At 46.9% G+C, this 25,658-nt stretch overlaps 1 protein-coding gene across 3 annotated transcripts in view; it reads right to left on the bottom strand.

Annotated features, from left to right (window-relative positions):
• LOC139538065 (homeobox protein cut-like 1) overlaps positions 1-25,658 on the bottom strand; it is a 222,694-nt gene that overhangs the window by 155,041 nt on the left and 41,995 nt on the right. For all 3 annotated transcript variants that reach the window (XM_071340016.1, XM_071340018.1, XM_071340017.1), the window contains exon 2: positions 12,778-12,888. In XM_071340016.1, coding sequence (XP_071196117.1) covers positions 12,778-12,888 — 111 coding nt within the window. The remainder of the gene's footprint in view (positions 1-12,777; positions 12,889-25,658) is intronic.

Below are 25,658 nucleotides of genomic sequence, written 5' to 3'. Positions count from 1 at the left end.
ATCTCCTTCGCATAGAGTTGATCAGGCTGTTGATTGTGGCCTGTGGAATGTTGTCCCAGTCCTCTTCAATGGCTGTGCGAAGTTGCTGGATACTGGCGGGATGCTGTTATACATATCGATCCAGAGCATCCCAAACATGTTCAATGGGTGACATGTCTGGTGAGTATGCAGGCCATTGAAGAACTGGGACATTTTCAGCTTCCAGGAATTGTGTACAGATCCTTGTCCCATGGGGTCAGACATTATCATGCTGAAACATGAGGGGATGGTGGCGGATGAACGGCACGACAATGGGCCTCAGGATCCTGTCACAGGAACCAAATGGTGTATACGGGCAGTACCAACCATCCTCTCATATAGCCTACTTTTCTGAGGCCAATCTTAAAGTGTTTAATGAGAGACATGGAGTTAGTGCGTGCATTCAAATTGCCATAGATAAAATGCAATTGTGTTCATTGTCCATAGCTTATGCCTTCCCATAACATAACCCCACAGCCACCATGGGGCACGCTGTTCACAACGTTGACATCAGCAAACCACTAGCCCACACGACACACGACTGCGGTCATGAGGCCGGTTGGACGAATTCTCTAAAATGACGTTGAGGCGGCTTATGGTAGTACAAATGAACATTAAATTCTCTGGCAACAGCTCTGGTGGACATTCCTGCAGTCAGCATGGTAATTGCACACTCCCTCAAAACTTGAGACATCTGTGGCATTGTGTTGTGTGACAAAACTGCACATTTTAGAATGGCCTTTATTTTCCCCAGCACAACGTGCACCTGTAGTGATCATGCTGTTTAATAAGCTACTTGACATTGCCAAGATAATCCATCCACCTGAGAGGCAAAGGAGAAATGCTCACTAACAGGGATGTAAACAAATTTGTGCACAAAATCTGAGAGAAATAAGCTTTTATGCGTATGGAACATTTCTGGGATGTTTTATCTAAGCTCATGAAACATGGGACCAACACTTTACATGTTGCGTTTCTATTTTAGTTCAGCGTAGATATAAGGAAGAGACACAGGGAGAGACAAAAAGAAAGGGGGTTGCTGTTGTGTGTGAGAGAGAGGGAGAAGGAACAACAAAGACAGAATTAAAGAAAAAGGACAGAAAGAAAAAGGATAGAGACACAGACAGAGAGGTGGGGGACAACTGTCAGTGAGTGGGGACATACGGGGGCCAGTGTGGGCCTGCGGTGGACTGGTGATGAAAAGCACAGGAAAGGCAAGCACACCGTTGACTGGCTGTAAGAGGAGCCTGTGTAAATAGAACCCGGGCCGGGGGAGTGCAGTGGTGACGCGGGGTGTGTGTAGTGCGTGTGCCTGTGTGCGTGTCTGTAGCGTATGAGTTGAGGGAGGGACGGCCCTGACAGAGCTCTGAGCTTCCTCTGAGCGACAGAAGCCAGCCTTCCTCCCACCCGCCTTGAAACTCGATCTCCGGGCAAGCCTGCGCCTCGCGCCCGTCGACCACCCACAGAGGGAAAAGCCGCGCGACGAAGCAAAGAGGAAGGGGGGGTGAGGATGTGACCACACACACACACACACACACACACACACACACACACACACACACACACACACACACACACACACACACACACACACACACACACACACACACACACACACACACACACACACACACACACACACACACACACACACACACACACACACACACACACTTCAAAAAGCAGATGTACAAAGAAACAGACACTACCAGTCACGTATAAAGACATACAAATGCAAAACATACAAACTATTCATTAAAAAGATAAATGATAGCCTTGGTAACTTGAAATGGCATATTTAGAAAAGACAAGCACAGACTCTAAGATACACTCCCAAGGGGTTTCGAATAGTGCCTTCTTTTTCACACCCACAAATATGGATAAACGTCTTGGTTGCTATGTATGTGAAGTGTTAAGAATTCAAGGTAAACAAACAAACATGAAGGCACACAAAATCATGTCTCTCCTAAGACGACAAAACAAACAAATCTCACCTCAAATGATGGTCAAATTTGATCACAAATCTTGAGGAAAGTAATTGTGTGTGCGTGTATGGGCGCAAACTGCGTGTGCATACGCGCTAGGGCTGCACAGTTAATCAAATTCACATCGAAATCATAATATTGACATGTGCGATATTCATCACTCAAACAGTTCAGTTCCTCCTCCCCACTGTTAGTTTTACTATAAGTTTGCAGGCTGTTCTGTTTGGTCAAATGAAGTCACCAGATTGTTCCAAACAAAAACTATGCTGCTTTCCACTTTGCTTCTAAATATAAATCATTCTATTTCAATGATTCCAACAGTTCACCCAAGTGTTTTGATCTATATTGCAATTAGATTTTTTGCCCATATTGTGCAGCCCTTATATGCCCATGTAGCATGTGTGCTTGAGTATATTATGAGCTCCTTCATCTAATACTGAACAGCATCCTGCTGAATTAGTGGATATCCAGGGTCTTACCTGCTGGAATGGGGGGGGGGTAGTAGTAGTGACAGATCTGCTGTCATAGGAAGACGGATGGCCAGGCTCCCTCTGCATGCTGGGATAGGGGGCCGGAGAGAGTGGCTTAATTCCAGAGGGAAAGGCCTATTCCCAGTTGCTGTCTGTCTAATGGCCTTGTGCTCTGCAATCATTCCCCCCCCGCACTGGGGGGCTAGCCGGAGCCTAGCGGGACCATATCCAATTTCCCCCTACTCTAATCGCCTGATCTACTCAGGCCCCCTCCTCTTCATTTGGACTCAAAGCTCCCCGGTCGCCCCCCTCTATCTAGTGTGGTGATGGGGTGCTTTAATTTAAAGTGGGTGCCACGTTGTTATTGTCTGTCAGTGGGTGGATTTTTCATTTGCGCAGGGGCATGGAGAGGTTACCACAAGGTTTTCATGTAATACCAACCTTCCTAGCATACGAGTGGGGGTAAATGCCATGTGTCTGGCTTTAGAATACAATAATAACTAACTATCTGTTTTATGTAGAGGGAAAGCAATTAAACCAAGATATGTTGAATGGGAGTTAAATGATCTCATTTGAGATGCCAGTAATGCCACATATGTACATGTAGCTGCTAGCATAAAGAGGCCTCACACCTTAGTTTGTAATGTAAGCACTCGGAGACCACCCTCATATGGAACAATGATTCCTACCATTGTTGATTTACTGCCATCAGAGTACATGATACAATGGGCAAAACCACCAAGGGAAACTGGAGCCAAAATAGGTGCTTTCATATGGACCAAAATGGAGAGAACCTTTATTTAGCCTCATCCTGCAGTAGGATGGCATGATGACTAGGCTGGCGTCCAGGGTCTTGTACTGAATGCTGTCAGAGAGTGAGGATGCAGTGAGGGATGCCCCATGCCCATCTGTCTCCCCAAGGTCCTCCAAACCCAACAAGCAATCCTCTTTCTGTCCCAGAGAGCCTGTGGAAAGCAGCTAGCTAATCACAGATCCCCAGAGGTGATGAGATGGCATGTGCTCAACTCCTGTCAGTTCCACTCTTCCATCAACCCCAGCATTAGCTGACCAGATGGACCAAATCCTTGAGGCAGATATGCAATGGACCAATGCATTAAACAAGTGAGCTTAAAAAAAAAGGGAGAGACTTAAAATGAGTTTGGGCATTTGATGGCAAATGCATCATCTGTCCACAAGTTCCAGTGTTTTATTGTATTTTTTCAGAGGGTTTTTAGGCTCAGCGATCCACCTGTGAGGCACCATCAGGTATGGAGGCACATTGGGGCATGCGCTTGGTGCATTTGGCACAAAATGGCCGCTCCTGATAGACAGATGAAGGGAGTGCTGTGGGAAACACCATAGACTCACCTGCGACTGACTCCCCCAGTTGCCTGTGCTCCACACCTTTGGGGGCAAAGGGCTCTAAGCCCATCACTGCTAAGAGTCGCTTCCCATCATTGGACTATGGGAAATAAGGTACAACTCGCCTGCACAGAATCAATAACCGAGATTAGATCATCTTGCATAATTTTTCAATGCATCATGGCATATTGTGAAATTAATTTAGGTATATAGTTACATTAAGTGACTTTCAAACAGTACACTGTATTCTGTGAGCACAGTGCTCAGAGTAATTGTAATAATTAATGATTAATTAAAAGTGAATGGGGCTTAATGAGGGTAAGCAGAGTCTTTGCGTGGGAAAGTTCCATAGGGATTAGTTATATTATTGGGACCATTTCATTCCATTTGGGGTCTTTGAGAAAAGCTGGAATTCAGATTTACAGCCGGGTGTAGAATGGGTGGAGCAGGCCCCTCTTTTCACAGAGTCTCCCAGAGACAGGGGCTCATGGTGAGAGAAAGGGTCAGAGAAATGGGTCATTCGCTGGTGTGATGGTGTATGTCACTGATGCCTTGGCTCTCTGATGAACCCCTCACACATTAACAAACGACCCTCACACACATTTACGCACAGGCAAGGGATAATGTTCCCTCAATGAATATATCTCTGTACTACGCAGTTAGTGTTTGCTCACCCACTCGCCCATTCATTTAGCATGCATCTAAAATGCAAATAATTTAGGGGGAGTTGGTTGACCTTTGTAGGAGGAGTGGGTTGATCTAGGTAGATGGCTGCCCTACAGAGTACAGTACATGATGCAGGCAGACGGCTGCCCTACGGAGTACAGTCCATGATGCAGGCAGACAGCTTCCCTACAGATTACAGTCCATGATGCAGGCAGACGGCTGCCCTACAGAGTACAGTTCATGATGCAGGCAGACGGCTGCCCTACGGAGTACAGTCCATGATGCAGGCAGACGGCTACCCTACAGATTACAGTCCATGATGCAGGCAGACGGCTGCCCTACGGAGTACAGTCCATGATGCAGGCAGACGGCTGCCCTACAGAGTACAGTCCATGATGCAGGCAGACGGCTGCCCTACAGAGTACAGTCCATGATGCAGGCAGACGCCTGCCCTACAGAGTACAGTACATGATGTAGGCAGACTGCTGCCCTACAGAGTACAGTACATTATGTAGGCAGACTGCTGCCCTACAGAGTACAGTACATTATGTAGGCAGACTGTTGCCCTACAGAGTACAGTACGTCCGGCTAAAAATCATCAAGGAGAAGTCCCCTTGGCGTACATCATCACCCCCCCCCCCCCTGCCGAGCTGTGTGGTAGACTGGGAGAGCCAGTCAGTCAGACCTCCCCCTCCCGTCCTCCTTCCATCCTCCCACCAAATTCCTCAGTCAGGCTGGATTACCAGGCCCGCCTCTGAACTCAATAGGCGGGTTTGAGGGCAAAAAAGGGGAGGCGTCGGTGGCTGAAGTTCTCGCTCTTCTGTCGTTGGTTGGTTCGCTGGCTGTCTGGCTGGTAAATATCCCTGCGTCGTGTTAAACAGGAGGGCTATAATTAACTGTGGGAGACGCCAGTCAGTCAGGGTTGGGCGCCATGCCAACGGATCAGCCCTAATTACTATATTCACTTTGTCAGGAACGCTCACTTTGCTGCTCCCTCTGATAGGCCCTGGCAGCCTCAGAAATCCCCCGGCACTGCACAGCACATTCTCAGGGAGGCAGACGGGGCCGACTGGCAGGCAGGAGGGCCGGGCAGGCTAGCAGTTGCAGGGTGATGGAAGGCTGGGTGGGTGTAGGGCTGAGCGACTGCAGCAGAAGACACCACCCAATGGCCCCCGCTAAACTCAGGGCCCAAACAAACACCAGACTGAGCAAAAATAATCCTGTACACAGTAATGCTGCTCCCAGCCGCCCTGACTGATTTTCACATTGATTGGATCTTGTACATATGTTCTTTTTACAGGTAGCATAAGACTGTGCCTTAAACCTGATCTGAGGCTCCATGTTTAGTCAACTCTGATTTCAGATTAAGATAAACACCAGTTTAAAAACAGACATGTCTGCCTCCTGCAGTGTCTCCATGAACAGCTTCAGTGCTATTTTGTGATGTCCAACATGCTCAATTTATTGATGTTGTTGAGAAGAGAAGTCGTATTTTTAACACGGTTTATAAACACCCTTTTAATATGCATGGGATTTGGTTAAGATGAAATGCTCAGAATTGAGTTGCTATCAAAAGGCCAACTTAGGCTGGTGGAGGTATTTACATTATTTTTTTTATATATATTTTTTTAGACGTGGCCTGCTATCAATGCTTCTAATACATTACTGAACTGGAAATATGTGAGCTCGACAGGCGGGGGATGAATATGGCTTTATTTAAATAGTTTGACTGTGGAAGCAGCTCAGACAACCATTTCAGGGCAGTTTATCACACTAAAGCCTCTTTCACACTCCCGGCCCAAACTGTCCACATACGGGCAAATCACACTCTAAAGCCTGTTTCAACACAGCCACAGCCAGAGAGGGATAAGGATCACTAGCATACGTGGGCGCCTTCATGGGGCACCACTGAGAGAAGCTTGGTAGTAGAGATATAATTACGTACAGTATGCGCAAGCAGAGTCATCGACAGCCCTCTTGCCAAATGCAGGGCATTCATTCTGATGAGCTTTATATCTGAGTACTACGGGCACTGGACAAGTGGTCTGACTGAGAGACTGAAAATAACAAAAACTTCATTTGAGGTAAAGACATACTGAGTGACATTCATTAGAATATGGACTGTACAACTCCAATGCAATACAATTTGGATTCAAACATGCGCCCTCGTTCGGTTAGACTATTTCAGGATACAAAACAAACAGAGATGACAGTGATTAAATTAAGCCCTCTTTTGACTCAAGTCAGACACTCAGCTCAGTCCTCACCCTCTCTGGAGGTCACTTCTTACCAACTTTCATATGGAAAACAGTAGGTCAACCTGACGAGTACTTATGACGTCTTCTCATGATTCTGGTGATGCCACACAGTTAGACTCCTACTCCGATAAAAAAAGGGCATCTTATGTCACAAGGTAAATATCAAACTCAAATATCATCTGACAAAGTGGGAAAGGGCCGAGACAGAATCCCTGAATTCTGTCAGAATCAGATGAACCTCTTCCACGCAGACATGTCTGGAATGAATTAACCTACTGAATGCCCTCGTATCTTATTCACAAAGTGTGTCCCAGAATTCAGTCCTTTTCTCTCCGATGGCAACAAAGCTGTATTGAACAAGAGAAGAAACAGGCCGTATAATTTCATTCTTGGAAAACAAACAACTCACAGCAGAAAGGAAGGATGTCTCTTTAAGAGGGAAGCGTAAGGTGGACATATCAGGCCTCTATCAGGCAGAGGTCAATTGCAACACCGTACAGCCGTGAGGTCAAGCAGTGATAACACTGCTAGAAATCCCATTGTTCATTAAACTACCTGTTCCGTCTTATCATTCCACTTGACAAAATAAAGGACCGGGAACGCTCATTCATTACAAAGAACAGTAGTATATAAAGAGGTGTAGAAATCCCCCTATTTTCAATTTAATACCAGACAACTCCTTGAGAAGTTATCGGGTGGAATCTGTAACTAAAAACTAAAGTAATCAATACCCTCTTTTACTGTCTTCAGACAAAAATAAGTTTGAGAGAGAAGTCACATGCAACACTAGCATGGTCTGCACTCTGAGCCAAAATGGAGGTGAACTGAACAACCCAAAAATATCCTCACCAGGAGTGCAGAGAGGAAGAGACACTCAGCACTTTGAAAGGGTGTCCATAACTCCCCTTCTCAGAGAGACGAGATTAAACACTTTGAAAGGGTGTCCATAACTCCCCTTCTCAGAGAGACGAGATGAAACACTTTGAAAGGGTGTCCATAACTCCCCTTCTTAGAGACGAGATGAAACACTTTGAAACGGTGTCCATAACTCCCCTTCTTAGAGACGAGATGAAACACTTTGAAAGGGTGTCCATAACTCCCCTTCTCAGAGAGACGAGATGAAACACTTTGAAAGGGTGTCCATAACTCCCCTTCTCAGAGAGACGAGATTAAACACTTTGAAAGGGTGTCCATAACTCCCCTTCTCAGAGAGACGAGATGAAACACTTTGAAAAGGTGTCCATAACTCCCCTTTTTAGAGACGAGATGAAACACTTTGAAAGGGTGTCCATAACTCCCCTTCTCAGAGAGACGAGATGAAACACTTTGAAAGGGTGTCCATAACTCCCCTTCTCAGAGAGACGAGATGAAACACTTTGAAAGGGTGTCCATAACTCCCCTTCTTAGAGACGAGATGAAACACTTTGAAAAGGTGTCCATAACTCCCCTTCTTAGAGACGAGATGAAACACTTTGAAAGGGTGTCCATAACTCCCCTTCTCAGAGAGACGAGATGAAACACTTTGAAAGGGTGTCCATAACTCCCCTTCTCAGAGAGACGAGATGAAACACTTTGAAAGGGTGTCCATAACTCCCCTTCTCAGAGAGACGAGATGAAACACTACATTGAGTTAGCAACCCTGAGCCCCTCTGAACAGAGCAGTAATTAAGGTAGCTTTCCAGCTCCAAGCGACAGAGGGATGAAATTTCCACCCTTCTGCCGGAACCCCTTGATGTTTTGTACCTTGGGTTCTCGGCCCATTCTGGCAACTAGAGCAGTTATTTTTTCCCTTTTCCTTTTTTCCCTCTCTTACAGAGTTCACAGAATCCCCGAGAACACAGCCTCCCAGCCAAAACCCCAGCACGATTAATTTAGTAACGGGTTATTAAGCTCAAACATAAATTGCAGCCCTGGACGGTTTATATGGAAAAGAAGCCTGATTTATTAGAGACGCAGAGACAAAACAGGTTTTTATTTTCCATTTATTCATCAACACTCGTTGGGAGTGGTAACTCGGAAGGAATTTTCAGACAAAAAAAGGAGAGGAGAAAAGGGAAGAAGTGGGGAGGGGGTGGGGCAGCAACAATGGCTGCCGTGATCAAATTGCTGGGGAGAGGAGCACAATGGCCATGACATTCTTATCCAAGCTCTTCCCTGGACAACACTATATTTGTTTGGCGGAGCACTGCATCAGCTGAACACATATATCAATAGTGTTTGCTATCGCACTGTATCCTTGTATCTGTTCTTGACTTTCAGTAGATATTTCATCAAGGCTGGCTAACGGCCTCCTCTGAGCAATCGGAATAAGTCCTGGGTTCGTCTAAAGTCCCAAAATAAAGTTCTCAAGCCATATCTGAGGCTGGGAAGACTGACAGAACTGACACAATGTCACTCTTAATGAAAGAGACATTTTCATTATGTCATCAGTCATTTCAACTCACATCAGTGTGATCTCCTCGTGGAGGCCCAGGTCTACATAGTGATCCATCACTCCTTTGTGATCTTCTCGTGGAGGCCCAGGTCTACATAGTGATCCATCACTCCTTTGTGATCTCCTCGTGGAGGCCCAGGTCTACATAGTGATCCATCACTCCTTTGTGATCTTCTCGTGGAGGCCCAGGTCTACATAGTGATCCATCACTCCTTTGTGATCTCCTCGTGGAGGCCCAGGTCTACATAGTGATCCATCACTCCTTTGTGATCTCCTCGTGGAGGCCCAGGTCTACATAGTGATCCATCACTCCTTTGTGATCTCCTCGTGGAGGCCCAGGTCTACATAGTGATCCATCACTCCTTTGTGATCTTCTCGTGGAGGCCCAGGTCTACATAGTGATCCATCACTCCTTTGTGATCTCCTCGTGGAGGCCCAGGTCTACATAGTGATCCATCACTCCTTTGTGATCTCCTCGTGGAGGCCCAGGTCTACATAGTGATCCATCACTCCTTTGTGATCTCCTCGTGGAGGCCCAGGTCTACATAGTGATCCATCACTCCTTTGTGATCTCCTCGTGGAGGCCCAGGTCTACATAGTGATCCATCACTCCTTTGTGATCTCCTCGTGGAGGCCCAGGTCTACATAGTGATCCATCACTCCTTTGTGATCTCCTCGTGGAGGCCCAGGTCTACATAGTGATCCATCACATCAGTGTGATCTCCTCGTGGAGGCCCAGGTCTACATAGTGATCCATCACATCAGTGTGATCTCCTCGTGGAGGCCCAGGTCTACATAGTGATCCATCACATCAGTGTGATCTCCTCGTGGAGGCCCAGGTCTACATAGTGATCCATCACATCAGTGTGATCTCCTCGTGGAGGCCCAGGTCTACATAGTGATCCATCACATCAGTGTGATCTCCTCGTGGAGGCCCAGGTCTACATAGTGATCCATCACTCCTTTGAGGTTCAATGGATTCTTTTTATTTTTTACAGAATTTCTGACAAACTGAAACTAAGGAGTTCACGGTTACATAAACTTGACCATTATGTTGAAAGTGACTAAGCCACTTTGTCCCCTCCCTTCCTTAGTAGACTGAGCGGTTTATGACTTTGGGGGCGTACTCCTCTGACTAAGAAAGGGGCCTCTGGGGTAGTGAGCCAACGATTGTGCCAAACATGGACAGTGTACCCTCAATATGTCTGCTGTATAAGGACTGCCTCTAGTCACCAGAGAAACCACCTTCCAATGGGCTCACAACTCAGCTGTATACCATCTTATACCATGGATCACAACCTGTCCATTCCAGAGACATCATACAAACAGACTTATACAAAATCAAACACACAACACACCAATAGGTTATTATATCTCATAATGGTGTGCAGACCTCTGCATAGAAGGGATATGAATGAGTGGAACAGAAGCTGGATCTCAGTCCTCCCCTCTATCCTGTTGAGGTGTTGTCCTCCTGTTCTAAAAGTCACCCGAATCCTGACCTCTGTGTCTTCTGTGCATTAGGTCTGCCTCTGTGTGCCAGAGCACCATGGGTCATCAGGGCACAGAATGAAGCATGGTACGGCTGCTGCTGACACAGCACATAGCACTGCTGTGCTGCGTTGCTCTGTGTGTGTGTGTGTGTGGGGGGGGGGGGGGGGGGCAGCACTGCCCTGAGCAATGACAATGACCTGGCCGGCAGAGGGGCTTACTGTAACATCACCAAACAGACTAATGGGCCCTGAGGATGAGCTGACTCAGGTGGGCCCAGACATAAAACACCAAGCCGTCGTCTAAGACTGTGTGTGGGTGCAATAGTGCATTCAGTACATATTATCTGATGAGTATTTTTTGTTATCCATTTTACATTCAATATTGTTTGAACGGATGAATTTCTGTTTCAACTACAGTAAGTAAATTAAGCTTCTCGTCTGTCCTCCCACCTGCAGTCTGTTTGTTCTTCTCGCTCTTTCGTTCTCTTTATATTTCGCATTGCTCTCTCCTGCGCTCTCTTTTGTTTGTGGAGAGGAGAGCCATGGCGACGGAGGAACCACACAAAAGGGTCACATGACGTGGAGCCGAGGCGGGCGGGTGGACACAATGGCCGCACCACTCCGCACAGCTGGAGTGTCACGCATTCCTGGTGTTTACAAGATTTAGGTGGAAAACAAATCCACCCCCCCGAGGAACTCTGCGGTGCAAAATGGGCCCATTTTCTGTCTGAATAGAGGGTTTATGTCATCAGCATCGATGCATTTTAGGATCATGAGAAAATGGCAACCTGTGAAAATGATGGTGGTGGTGCTAGAAGGGTAGAATAACTGACAAGGCAGAGGAGAATAGGCTAGATAGTGGTCACTCTTCATTGGGAACAGTCGACGGAGCTAAGGGTAGGACGGACAAGAGTCTACTTCTGCATTTCTTAGGGTCATTTGTTGTCATTTAAAATAATATTTCAAAAATCTAACATCTGTTCTACAATCTTCAATTCTGGGCCTCCAATTCGGTTGCCATTTTGAGAATCACAGTGTCGTCATCAAAGACCAGAATCAAAAGCGCCACTTTTTCTTGTGCCGAAATATGTTGACGTATCGGTAATTGAAGCCTCTGTTGGATGTTGTTCCGTCATTTCCAAGGCATTGCCAGCATACCTAAGCCCTGGCAGCTTAATCAGATCCACAGCAGAGTTTTCTTTAAATAAAGAACCGCTCACCCCTTAAAACTCTTCACACGCGTCGCTAGTTTTTACCAACTCAAGACATGACTTCACAGAAAAGCAGCAGGGACGATCAAAACTGTCCAGAACAGCCTTGACCAACCATGTGACAAGGAATATTCCTTAAAAGGTGGTCGTAGTGGAGTAATAGAGTTCAGTTTGAGGGGGTGGCTGTGGGCTGGGGGGTTGGGACTACTGACTACTACGGTCATCCTTTGATGGGATTCCCAGAGGGTTTCAGATTGTACTGACAAACCTGGTTTGAGTTGGAGCTTACAAGAGGGAGGAGCATTGAGTAGCCTATGTAATGACATGTAATGAATGGTGCTTTAATAAACTATGCTAGCATGGGCTAATGTAAGGATGGGCTAACTGGATCGCATGGGAAGTGGAATCCAATGAGAAGGAACAAATGAGGAGCTCGAGAGGAAGAGACACTGTCCAAAAGGTAAATAAAAACACACAAAACGCCAGTGGAAGCAGCTGAAAGAAGGGTGGGGGGCGGAGGGCCAGTGAACAATGAAAGGACATTGTCTCCTCCGCTTGACTGGGCACCATTTCCCTGACCCCGCCCCTGACCCTGTCCCCGACAAAGAGGACGGGTGATGCGTCCCCGTCGGATGACAATAGAGGCATTGATGACGAGGGTCTACACACACGTCTGTTCGGCTATGATGCTGCCTGTCCGTTACACCAACACAGACACACACATCCTGTCTGTCGTGCCTCTACTAATGTGGTGTGTGTGTGTGTGTGTGTGTGTGTGTGTGTGTGTGTGTGTGTGTGTGTGTGTGTGTGTGTGTGTGTGTGTGTGTGTGTGTGTGTGTGTGTGGAAATAGGGACAGGCAGAAGCAGAGCAGACACTCACCTCGGGTGTGTTTTTCTTGAACTCGCGGCTCTGGTCAATGAGCTTTTTCCTGGACTGCTCGCTCTCATCTTGTCTGTTGGCCAGGGCTGTGGCTGTGGTATTCAGTTCTCTCTGTGAGACCAAGAGGGGAGGAGGAGAAAACACAAAATGATTACACAGGGCTCTGTGGGGGGTGACCGTCATTTACATCAGCAGACAAACAAGAAAACCCCTCTTCTTTTAACTCTCTTTTCCCCCCCTGTATTCTGGCACCACTAGCCCTTCACTGGGAGAGGGGGAGCGTGAGAGAGAAGAGAAAGAGAGGCAGAATCAGCCTCGTCTTCTCTCCTCTCCCTCCAGACAGAGACAGACCTAGATATGACACTAGCACAGGCACCATGACTACTTACTGGCTGGCATCACACACACCCCATATGGAAAACAAACACACACACACACAGTTGCAGACACACAAACTGTACACACACTGTACAGTGTACGCACACATACAATGTACACATACACACACTCCCTTCTCCCCCCCTCTTTCTCTCAGCACATCTTCCGCCTTTAACTACAGACAGAAGTGTAGAAAAAGACATACAACTACTTGGATCCAGGCAGCATTTCCACAGCTTCTAAAAAATGTATTCAAGAGAGAAAGGAAAATAGCTTTTCTCACAGGCAGAAATTCACAAGCAACCTTTATGGTCTCTAGGCATGTAAATGTCATAGGGCAGATCCCAAATCATCAATATTGGGAGAGAGGTACCCAGAGGAGATATAAACACTGACTAGATCAGTATGGACAAGTCAGGCTAGGAGGAGACTATACTGTAGGCTAATAGTACTATTCAGAGGCCTCCGCAGCCAGGCTACTAGCCTAAGCTTTAGAATATCCACACATAGGATGAAGCCCCCTACACAATGTTATGTCTGACTCTGAACCTATATAGGTCTACACTGTCATAATGTAATCCACAAGTATCTATAGTTAGTCTGAAGACATAATTCCCCATTGGACTGGGACGTGTGAAGTGACTTACTGACAAGCAGTGTCAAGATGGGCCTTCGCCGACGCTGTGTATGTGTTTGCGTGTGTCGTCTCTGCTCTGAGAGAGAGAGAGCAAGAGAGAGAGAGAGGCAGAGAGAGAGAGAGGCAGAGAGAGAGAGAGGCAGGGAGAGAGAGAGGCAGGGAGAGAGAGAGAGAGGCAGAGAGAGAGAGAGGCAGAGAGAGAGAGAGAGAGAGAGAGAGAGAGAGAGAGAGGCAGTCGAGGCTGACATCTGGGAGCCAGATGCAGGGAACAAATCACGTTAATTAGGCTGGAACTGAGCAAGCCAGATTGCAGCCTCGACTTTAATCCACACAGCCACCACCACCACCACTACCATCCACCACTACCAACCACCACCACCACCACTACCATCCACCACTACCAACCACCACCACCACCACTACCAACCACTACTACCACCAACCACCACCACTACCAACCACTACCACTACCCACCACCACTACCAACCACCACCACCACCACCACTACCAACCACCACCACCCACCACCACCACCACTACTACCACCACTACCAACCACTACCACTACCCACCACCACCACCACTACTACCAACCACCACCACTACCAACCACCACCACTACCAACCACCACCACTAACCACCACCACCACCACTACCAACCACCACCACCACTACCAACCACTACCAACCACCACCACTACCAACCACCACCACCACTACCAACCACTACCAACCACCACCACTACCACTACCAACCACCACCACTACCAACCACTACCAACCACCACCACTACCAACCACCACCACCACTACCAACCACTACCAACCACCACCACTACCACTACCAACCACCACCACTACCAACCACCACCACTACCACTACCAACCACCACCACCACCCACCACCACCACTACCAACCACTACCACCCACCACCACCACCACCACTACCACTACCAACCACCACCACCACTACCAACCACTACCACCCACCACCACCACTACCAACCACCACCACTACCAACCACCACCACTACCACCCACTACCAACCACCACCACTACCACCCACCACCACCACTACCACCCACCACTACCCACCACTACCCCTACCACCACCACCACCACTACCAACCACCACGACCCACCACGACCACGACCCACCACTAACAACCACCACCACCACCACCACGACACACCATCCCCACCACCACAACCAACCACCACCACCACCACCCACCAACCACCACTACCCACCACCACCACCACCAACACTACCCACCACCACCACTACTACCACGACCCACCATCCCCACCACCACTACCAACCACCACCACCACCCACCAACCACCACTACCCACCACCACCACTACCCACCACCACCACTACCAACCACCACCACCACTAGCAACCACCACCACCATTACCAACCACCACCACTACCCACCACCACCACCACCACTACTACCCAACACCACCACCACCACCACTACCCACCACCACCACCACCACTACTACCCAACACCACTACCAACCACCACCACCACCACTACCACCGCTACCCACCACTACCAACCACCACCACCACCACCACCACCAACCACCACCACTACCAACCACCACCACCACCACCACCACCACCGCTACCCACCACTACCAACCACCACCACCACCACCACCACCAACCACCACCACTACCAACCACCACCACCACTACGTCTGGAGGGGCCAGCTAGAGCGCACAGTACAACTCTCTAAGTCTCGCTCTCCCACTTTTATCTGCTCCCAGATCCTCCTCAAGTCTGCTATAAGAGATGTTTCACTGAGGAGGACAATCTAGGAAATAAAGCCTGTGTTCCTTTTAGGAACGTCAGCAGATGGGTCACCCTCGACGCACCTCCTACTTCGGCCCCAACCCTAAAATGATTTGGGTACAATAAAAAATGTTGGTGTCTTTTTAATGCCATGTGTGTGCATCATATTTCAAGATGTCAACCTTCGCCCACAACCCCCGTGGCGCCACCTCTGCCGTGGTGGGCATGCTAATTACAGCTCTGTGGAGTGGGCGCTGGGGGGAACTGTTCCAAGGTCATAGTAGAGGGGTTGGTGGGCCTGGCACTGCCACTCTACCCTGCTGGCAACACTGACCCAGAGTCAGGGAGAGGCCCGCAGCACATTACCTCCACCCCGCTGTCTCTGGCCATCAGCGCCGGGGGGCCCATGACAGAAAGGCTGCAGAAAGCAGGGTTTGCCACAGGGACACTGAGCAGAGTGGAAGACAAGCTAATAGAAAGGATATAGAGTTAGCTAGCCCTGGGAGCTAACGCATTAGCACTGGCTAGCTGTACTGTAGCTCTCAGCAACTGTATTCCCTCACTCACTCTCCTGCTGTATCTAGACTAGAGAGGAATGGATAAGTGAGCAAGGGAAGAAGGGGGGTGGTTTGGAGAAGTGGAAAGGAGGAACGCCACGTTCCCCCAAAAGCTACAGTCAAGTTAACACTCTTCAGACTGATTAGCAGATGCTGCTGTTAAGCCCATTATGCAAACGAGTTGGCTAATCAACTCAAATTGATTAGCGCTAGGCTTCCTAACCCATGTCCTAATGCGCCGGGGCGTCTCTGGGACCCCTCTGAGCCCGTCCGCGGGAAAGGGGGAATGGGGTGGGGTTGGGCCCAGGGAGGTGGGGGGGGAGTAATTATGTTTTTATCAACAGGACGAGTCAGCCCAACCCCAGCCCCCTGTCTTCATCCACCCACGTAGCTCACCAGTGGTGATTAGAACATGAAAATACTGGTGGAGCAAACTCAATTAAAAAAGCTAATATGAAACAACTAAACACACAAACGCTATAATTCTGATCAGTTTACTTCCCATAGTCAAATTCAGCATGAGTCTACAATATTGCTACATTGTTCGAGTATTGGGACGCAGGCAAAACACCACTCTGAGTGCGTCTGCTTGCCTGTTACCAAGATTGTGCAGTTAAGAATAAAGCAACTCCCTCTCTTCATCTATTGCCTAGTTACTGTTATACCCAGGGAACTGGACCACAGCAAACATTAAAGCTGCAATATGTCACTTTTTGGGTCACCTGACCAAATTCTTTGCTAGGAGAGTCAACATGATTCTATATAACTTTTCAGCTAGCTAGAAGACGTGGTAAACAATGAAATAAACACATATCAGTCCAATCAAAGTTGACTTATCTGTGTCCAATGACCTTGAGCCTTGTTGGACGGGCACTGCCAATGTAACTCTATGGCAGCACGCAGGGGGAAGAAGCTGCCTGGCCCTCAGTGGGCTCTCCCAGAAAAGTGAATGTGTCCAGGCTATATGAGGCCTTGGTGTATAGAAACTGGCATTTTTAGTTCAGAATCTGTGTAAGAATAGCCTAGGCTATATGATTAATTTACTGTATGGCATAGCTGTAGGAGCTATGGCATAGGCTAGTGAGAATGATAGGGTAACACACAGACCACTGCTTATACTACTTCAAAATGAACCGTCACAAATGCTGACTATCCCATCATAGGGGGGCTTGATCAACTTCACCAACACTAGGACAGATGTGCCCAAACCCCTCCCACACGTCCTACCCCACCCCCCTCAGTGTGTCCCACCCTACCCTATCTCCAGGCTCCATAGCGTCGGCCCTCTCAGCCTTTCTGCCTAAATCGGGCCCTGCCGCCTCTCACAGCAGCCATGCTTAAATAAAGGACCAAATTGTGCTCTATAATGGCTTTATAATTTTTGTAATGGAAGAATTTTGCTGGCTCAGGCAGTGGTGCTTGTCTTAGTTAATTTGTTCAGTAGTAAACGCTGATGGAACAGATTACCGCGCTCCCTCGAGAGCTTGACTGTGCCAGATGCTATCAGCTGCATGAGCTGAAGGGAATATCTCTCTCTCTGTGTCTCTCTCTCTGTGTCCCCCTCTCCCTCTCTCTCTGTGTCCCCCTCTCTCTCTCTCTCCCTCTGTGTGTCTCCCTCCCTCTGTGTGTCTCCCTCCCTCTGTGTGTCTCCCTCCCTCTGTGTCTCCCTCCCTCTGTGTGTCTCCCTCCCTCTGTGTGTCTCCCTCCCTCTGTGTGTCTCCCTCCCTCTGTGTGTCTCCCTCCCTCTGTGTGTCTCCCTCCCTCTGTGTCTCCCTCCCTCTGTGTGTCTCTCTCCCTCTGTGTGTCTCTCTCCCTCTGTGTGTCTCTCTCCCTCTGTGTGTCTCCCTCTCTCTGTGTGTGTGTGTCTCTCTCTCTCTCTGTGTGTGCGTCTCTCTGTGTGTGTGTGTGTGTGTGTGTCTCTCTCTCTCTCTCTGTGTGTGTGTGTGTGTGTGTGTCTCTCTCTGTGTGTGTGTGTGTGTGTATGTGTCTCTCTCTCTGTGTGTGTGTGTGTGTGTGTGTGTGTGTGTCTCTCGCACTGTTCCTCTGTGGGTCTCCCTGTTCTTCTGTGTGTCTCCCTGTTCCTCTCTGTGTCTCCCTGTTCCTCTCTGTGTCTCCCTGTTCCTCTGTGTGTCTCCCTGTTCCTCCCTGCGTCCCTCCCTCTCTGCGTCCCTGTTCCTCCCTCTCTGCGTCCTTGTCCCTCCCTCTCTGCGTCCCTGTCTCACTCCCTCTCTGCGTCCCTGTCTCACTCCCTCTCTGCGTCCCTGTCTCACTCCCTCTCTGCGTCCCTGTCTCACTCCCTCTCTGCATCCCTGTCTCACTCCCTCTCTGCGTCCCTGTCTCACTCCCTGCCTACTCCAACCAAGCTCCCCTCAAAACAGACCAGATCACAAATTCAATCTCAAGATCATTAAGGGTAGTTGAGGGAGGGGGGTTGGATAGGGGCAATGGAACAATTTACTCTGATTGAAACCAATAAAAGGCAGAGGGCATTTTCCAAAGATGGTATTGTTGTGGAGAACTGCTGACCAACTTCAGATTCATGCAAAAAGCTTTTCAAGATGCAGCTTTGAATCTTTCCAAATAGATTATCATGATAGGCTGACAGTCATAAAAGTGAATTGGGTAACAGCAGACAAAACAAAGTTGATCTACGCATCAGCTGACCCCATTTCTTGAGTATAAGCAGGTGCAGGTTTTTTAAAAGTTAACTTCATCAACCGCTGGCGACGGGTTTAAAAACGGGCATCAATTTATCGTCCTTTAAATAGGCACAGTGCAGAAAAAGGCATCATCTAACCCTTCTGTATGTGGAACAAAACAAAGGTCGAACAGATATTGCCGCTACACTGCTGGAGCCGTTTTCTTCCCAGAGTCTCTCTGTGTCTTTTATCTACTAGGACATCTGTATAATGAAGGTTGGAACACGCCACACTGCCACGAATGAAACAACTCTTCTGTTCAGGTGCACTTACTGAGTGACAACACCACCAATGACTACCCGTCTGCAATCTGACCTCACCTCTGTGCCTCACACACTACACTACAGTCTGGGAATGTACAGTACTACTGTAAAGGCCAGAAAAACAGCACTAAGCAAAACCAAGGTTAATGAGGTGCAACTCATTTCCAGAATTACACTTATGAAAGTGGTCGGCCTGATAATCTCCATTTTATTTTAATATATGTGGACAGGCATTCTATTCTTTTCTCCATCCATGTTCACAGATATGAGTCAGAGATTGCAACGCTGTATGATTGTGTGTGTACTGTATAGTATTGAGGGTTTCCGTTAATACATCAGCATACAAGGCCTTCACAGTACATTGACAGCTTTACTAGAAAGACAGCCGATGCTAACTAGACTAGAGCATTGGGCTATTATCAAAACACATGGGAGGGAGGGAGGGAGGGAGGGAGGGAGGGAGGGAGGGAGGGAGGGAGGGAGGGAGCTGTCTAGCTCTCGGTACCACTTCAAAGGAGCTTTAGACAAATAGCAAATACAAGAGTCTGCTCTGTCCTGGCTGCTCCAACAGCTGCTGTTAACATTAAGAGGAGGGCTAATCTATTTGCATTGTAGTGAAACGGCACACTAAAACCTTTATCAAAGCCTCATGTTTTGTTTTCGCTAACACTACCAGTTAAAACACACCAGGCTTTTGTGGCCACGCTAGGCTATTCATACTCGTTGACACAGTCTCAAAAGCTAGGCGGTCGTTTACACAAGATCTCAGAACAGGTCTTGGAACAAGGAGGTCCGATTAGAACGCATCGACAATACGGATTTGGCAATGCTGGTGAAAATGTCACCTTGACGTGTGTATGTATGTGTATGTATGTGTCTAAGAGATAACTCAACCTTCAGTTCTAATCCTTTGACTTGAAGCGAGGGGTAATGCATACTAAAGCACTCCTAATGGTCTGGTCAGAGTGAAGTGTGCCTTAAGCCGAATAAACTGGAGCCATAAATTGGAGTGTCAGTTTAACCTACATGGAGAAGGGGAATCACATTAACATTGGTTTCTAATAAACGTCCCAGTGTTCAAATTGAGCCCTGGTGACAGATTTGTGACGGATGTTTTAATAGGCTGTGAATCATATATCTGCGGGAGGAGACTGACAGTGTGATGTGGTGGTCGGGACGTAATATGGAACATACAGTTTAGTCGGAAGTCATTAAAACTTGTTTTTCAACCACTCCACAAATGTCTTGTTCACAAACTATAGTCTGGCATGACACCAGTCATTTTTCCAACAATTGTTTACAGACAGATTATTCTACATATAATTCACTGTATCACAATTCCAATGGGTCAGAAGTTTACATACATTAAGTTGACTGTGCCTTTAAACAGCTTGGAAAATTCCAGAAAATGATGTCATGGCTTTAGAAGCTTCTGATAGGCAAATTGACATCATTTGAGACAATTGGAGGTGTACCTGTTGATGTATTTCAAGGCCTACCTCCAAACTCAGTGCCTCTTTTCTTGACATCATGGGAAAATCAAAAGAAATCAGCCAAGACCTCCACAAGTCTGGTTCATCCTTGGGAGCAATTTCCAAACGCCTGAAGGTACCACGTTCATTTGTACAAACAATAGTACGCAAGTATAAACACCATGGGACCACGCAGCCGTAATACCGCTCAGGAAGGAGAGGCGTTCTGTCTCCTAGAGATGAACGTACTTTGGTGCGAAAAGTGCAAATCAATCCCAGAACAGCAACGGACCTTGTGAAGATGCTGGAGGAAACAGGTACAAAGGTATCTATATCCACAGTAAAATGAGTCCTATATCGACATAACCTGAAAGGCCGCTCAGCACGGAAGAAGCCACTGCTCCAAAACCGCCATAAAAAAAGCCAGACTACAGTTTGCAACTGCAAATGGGGACAAAGATCATACTTTTTGGAGAAATACCCTCTGGTCTGATGAAACAGAAATAGAACTGTTTAGCTATACTCATCATCGTTATGTTTGGAGGAAAAAGGGGGAGGCTTGCAAGCCGAAGAACACCATCCCAACCGTAAAGCACGGGGGTGGCAGCATCATGTTGTGGGGGTACTTTGCTGCAGGAGGGACTGGTGCACTTCACAAAATGGATGGCATCATGAGGCAGGAAAATGATGTGGATATATTGAAGCAACAAGCATACTTCCGAAGTTGTGGCAAAATGGCATAAGGACAACAAAGGAATGGGTCACAATTCACCCAACTTATTGTGGGAAGCTTGTGGAAGGCTACCCGAAACGTTTGACTCAAGTTAAACCATTTAAAGGCAACGCTATCAAATACTATTTGAGTGTATGTAAACTTCTGACCCACTGGGAATGAGATGAAAGAAATAAAAGCTGAAATAAATAATTCTCTCTACTATTATTCTGACACTTCACATTCTTCAAATAAAGTGGAGATCCTAACGGACCTAAGACAGGGAATTTTTACTAGGATTAAATGTCAGGAATTGTGAAAAACTGAGTTTAAATGTATTTGGCTAAGGTGTATGTAAACTTCCGACTTCAACTGTATATCAGCGGGAGGAGACTGACAGTGTGCTGTGGTGGTCGGGACGTAGTATGGAACAAACGTCCCCACAAGGAAGGAACACACTGTCCTCATAATTCACAGTCCTTCTGGAGACCGTCCTTAACAGCATCTTTAAAGTTATTTTTATTTACTCCATAACTTTATTTACTCCATAATAAACTCATATGTATGTATTCTTATCTAGGGGTTTTATCTTTTTTATTAGCACAGTGACCTAGGAGCTTGTGTTTTAATTGAATTCCCCCACCATGAGGACCTCACCTACCCGAGCTTACCCACAATGGAATCATTGTGCCTGTACAGTTCTCACCTTCGCTATGACCTTCCTCCTGCCTGATTGACTGCCAGATCAACCAATCAAAACCAACCAATTCACTGGGAGGGGGCCTCTGGAGGGCATGGTGCTCATGTAAGAGAAGGGGAGGAGAATATATTATCTGAGAGTAGTAGTAGCCATGCCTCATAACCAAGAGGACTGTTCTTTGAAAAACTGCAGTGGTCATTGAAATGTCATTGGCCTCTTTGGAAACAACAACTCCTACACAGTTTCTCAGAATTGGTGCTGGTTCTCACAGGGAGTGGACTACCTCTGAGAAGAAAAAAACTTAACTACTCCATCCAATTAAGCGAAATGCTGGCTATTATCATACATTTGTATGCTAATTCCCAGCATGTAGCTTCATGGTAAGAACAATAAGGTGGTTGTTGACCAATGAAAAACACTCCTTCACTCTGGATAGAGGTACAGGGGTTTATAGTACTACATTCTGCATCTTAATAACTCAATGGTGCTGAGGGCTACAGTCATAAAACTCCAATTCATTGAGAATGGGAACGCATCAGCTGACCCATATATCAGCCTATAGCAGGGGTTGTCAACAGGCGTGCAAGAAATGTTTTTGCCCCCCCAAAGTAAAAAATAAATTAAACAAAAAAAACTCAAATCACCAGGAAATCTGTATTCCTGCAAATAAATAAAAAAGACAGGATTGTGTCTCAATGTAATCAAGGTATGAAATTAGAAATGATTGTTATTTTTTTGTTATTAAATACAATCTCTTTTTGGGCTTAGTTGTGGTCAATTTGCAGTACACAAATTATTATTATTATGTTACGGCCCACCGACAATCCACTCTATCAAGTACTCTTTTCATTTGTTTCGGGTTGGGGCAACACAGCACACTTTCCATCAGAACAGGTTTTAGTTAATGGACACAGCCTACACCGCTGTGATTTAGGCTAGTGGAAACAGAAAAATGGGTCGTCCCCATTCAACGTGACCAATTTGCAAACATTGTTTGATCTCACAATCTAACTGCTCTATAAATCAGGGTTAGATGGGTTAGATAAATCTATGGTTAGGGTTAGATAAATCTATGGTTTGATGTTCTCTCCATTTCAAACTGATAGCCAATCAAAGACCACATGCTTAGGGGCTCGTAAGTAAGCATTTCACTGTAAGGTCTACACCTGTCGTATTCGGCACATGTGACTAATAAAATTTGATTTGATTTGATTTAATGCTTGACAGCAGACCAACACCAACACCCCCCCCCCCCCCCCCCACCACTGTTGCTATGTAAGCGTGAAAACTTTGATTAGTCTGAGGGGGCGGGGTTGCCTTCTGCTGGTGCTACTGATGTTGTAACATCTGCCTTACGTGAGGCTTGTTTACATGCAAGCATTATGTATTCACTATAAATCAGTCTATAATCAGAAGCATTATGGAGAGCTCTTCAGTTGAAGGATTTGGTGATTATGAGAATGAACCGGGAGAGGTAGAAGAGGGGGGGGGGCTTTATTAGGACAGAACCTTTATTAGTGTGAATTAAACACAGTGCTGCTGCGCAGATTGTGGCGCTCTGCTCTGCCCGGGTCTATGGGCGGATCAATCCTGGAGGGTTCTCAGCGATATGAAACGCGCTCCAGCCCTGTAATGATTGGGGACTGATTCGCTCGCTCTGACAATTCTCCCAATCTCTCTTCACCCTCTGATTTATTATGTAACAAGAGGGCTGTGATTCGCTTCAAAAGGCCCCCATTCAGCTTCATAAGGAGGCCCAGAGAGAGCTGAGGTCCACAGAAAAGTGGTGGATATGGCACAGTCATCTAGGTTCAAGATCTGCCAGCTGATGTTTAGGCTGCTTCTAACATGCTAATCACACCACTCGCATTGCAAAATAAATGTGCAAATACATGTTATTCAATCATTTCATCTAAACTGCTCGCGCACATCAGCGATCGTCTGCGTAGACAGGCGCAATTCTTTTCTCTCCAAGTTGGTTTTGACACTTGATGCGCTGCAAGTACCACCTCCCCCATTTCCTCATTGGTTTATAGGAGCATATACCCACATGGGTGATTGAAAGATGAAGTTCCACACTCCAGTCCAGTTGGTGGTGGTAATGCACCTTAAAGTTGGTAGCCAACTGACATAAAAACTCCACAGAAGAAGAGAATTGGAGGAGAGATTACTAGAAACTAACTAGGTTTCCCCTTTAATCTGTGGATTAAATGTCGGAGTAGAGACCACACGATTTTGTGTGACTTAAAATGGGTCAAAATTCTACAAAGATCCAGAAAAAAAGGACCTTGTGCATTTCAGGTAAAATAACAACCCAATGTTAATATCCCAGTACAAATTAGCCAGCAACAGCAAGCTAGCTAGCTAAATGTCCATGAATGTTTCACGTGTTTCGCCCTGTCCCCAAATTAATATAGTTGGTTCAGAGTTCCTTCTGTTATTTCAACCTGTGTGTCTGGATCGCATTTGGCGTGGACGTACAAAATCAACCTGCATGCGAATGCGGATGCACGCGCGTGCCGGTCTAGACAGCATGTAATGGCGCAAATACCAGAGCTCTGGTGACGCAGTGAGAGTGGGCATAATGAAGTCATCCGACTGGAGAAACACGGCCGTTCTCTCAAGACCTTTACCATCCCCACAATGTATCCGCTGACCAGACAATGAACATGGTAAACCAATTAAGATTCCTGGACTTGACACTTGTGGCACGGAGGAGAAGAGAAGGCCAATGACAGACATGCTGTGAGGGGGGAGTGGGTGATTAAGTGTTTGACTGGCTGGTTGGTTGGTTGAATACTATAAAGGGTTAACAGTGAGAGAGGAGACTGAGGAGGAAGAAAACCATCCAAGTTTTAACGTCTCCCTCAATTACAATGCAGAGATAAGTCAACGCTGCTAAAGGACAGGATGCGGTGGGGGTAGGGCAGACGTTTTAAACTCATCTATATTTACAATTGGGTGTAATGGTGCGCACACACACGTAGGCCTCGCACACGCCCCCCCACGCACATAAACACACACACACACACACACACACACACTGGTATAGGGAGCTAGTGGTAGCCTCCACCCACATCAATCCACATTCCTCAAATACTTTCCAAGCTTTACAGCGACTAATTAGATCAATTATACAGCTTGCTAAGAGGAGAGTTTAACTGGACCTCTTTGAGAAAGGGGGGAGTTCAGTTTTAGTGACTACCAGGCTAACATTGACCAAGTCCTTGAGGTAGTTTAGTGACTACCAGGCTAACATTGACCAAGTCCTTGAGGTAGTTTAGTGACTACCAGGATAGCATTGACCAAGTCCTTGAGGTAGTTTAGTGACTACCAGGATAGCATTGACCAAGTCCTTGAGGTAGTTTAGTGACTACCAGGATAGCATTGACCAAGTCCTTGAGGTAGTTTAGTGACTACCAGGATAGCATTGACCAAGTCCTTGAGGTAGTTTAGTGACTACCAGGATAGCATTGACCAAGTCCTTGAGGTAGTTTAGTGACTACCAGGATAGCATTGACCAAGTCCTTGAGGTAGTTTAGTGACTACCAGGATAGCATTGACCGAGTCCTTGAGGTAGTTTAGTGACTACCAGGATAGCATTGACCTTGGGGTAAAGTTGGAGAAACAAATAACCACCAAGCCAAGC

Source organism: Salvelinus alpinus, chromosome 13 (assembly GCF_045679555.1).
Source record: "Salvelinus alpinus chromosome 13, SLU_Salpinus.1, whole genome shotgun sequence".
NCBI lineage: Eukaryota > Metazoa > Chordata > Actinopteri > Salmoniformes > Salmonidae > Salvelinus > Salvelinus alpinus.
Note: the sequence above shows the minus strand (reverse complement) of the source record. Positions and strands in the feature narration are given on the sequence as shown.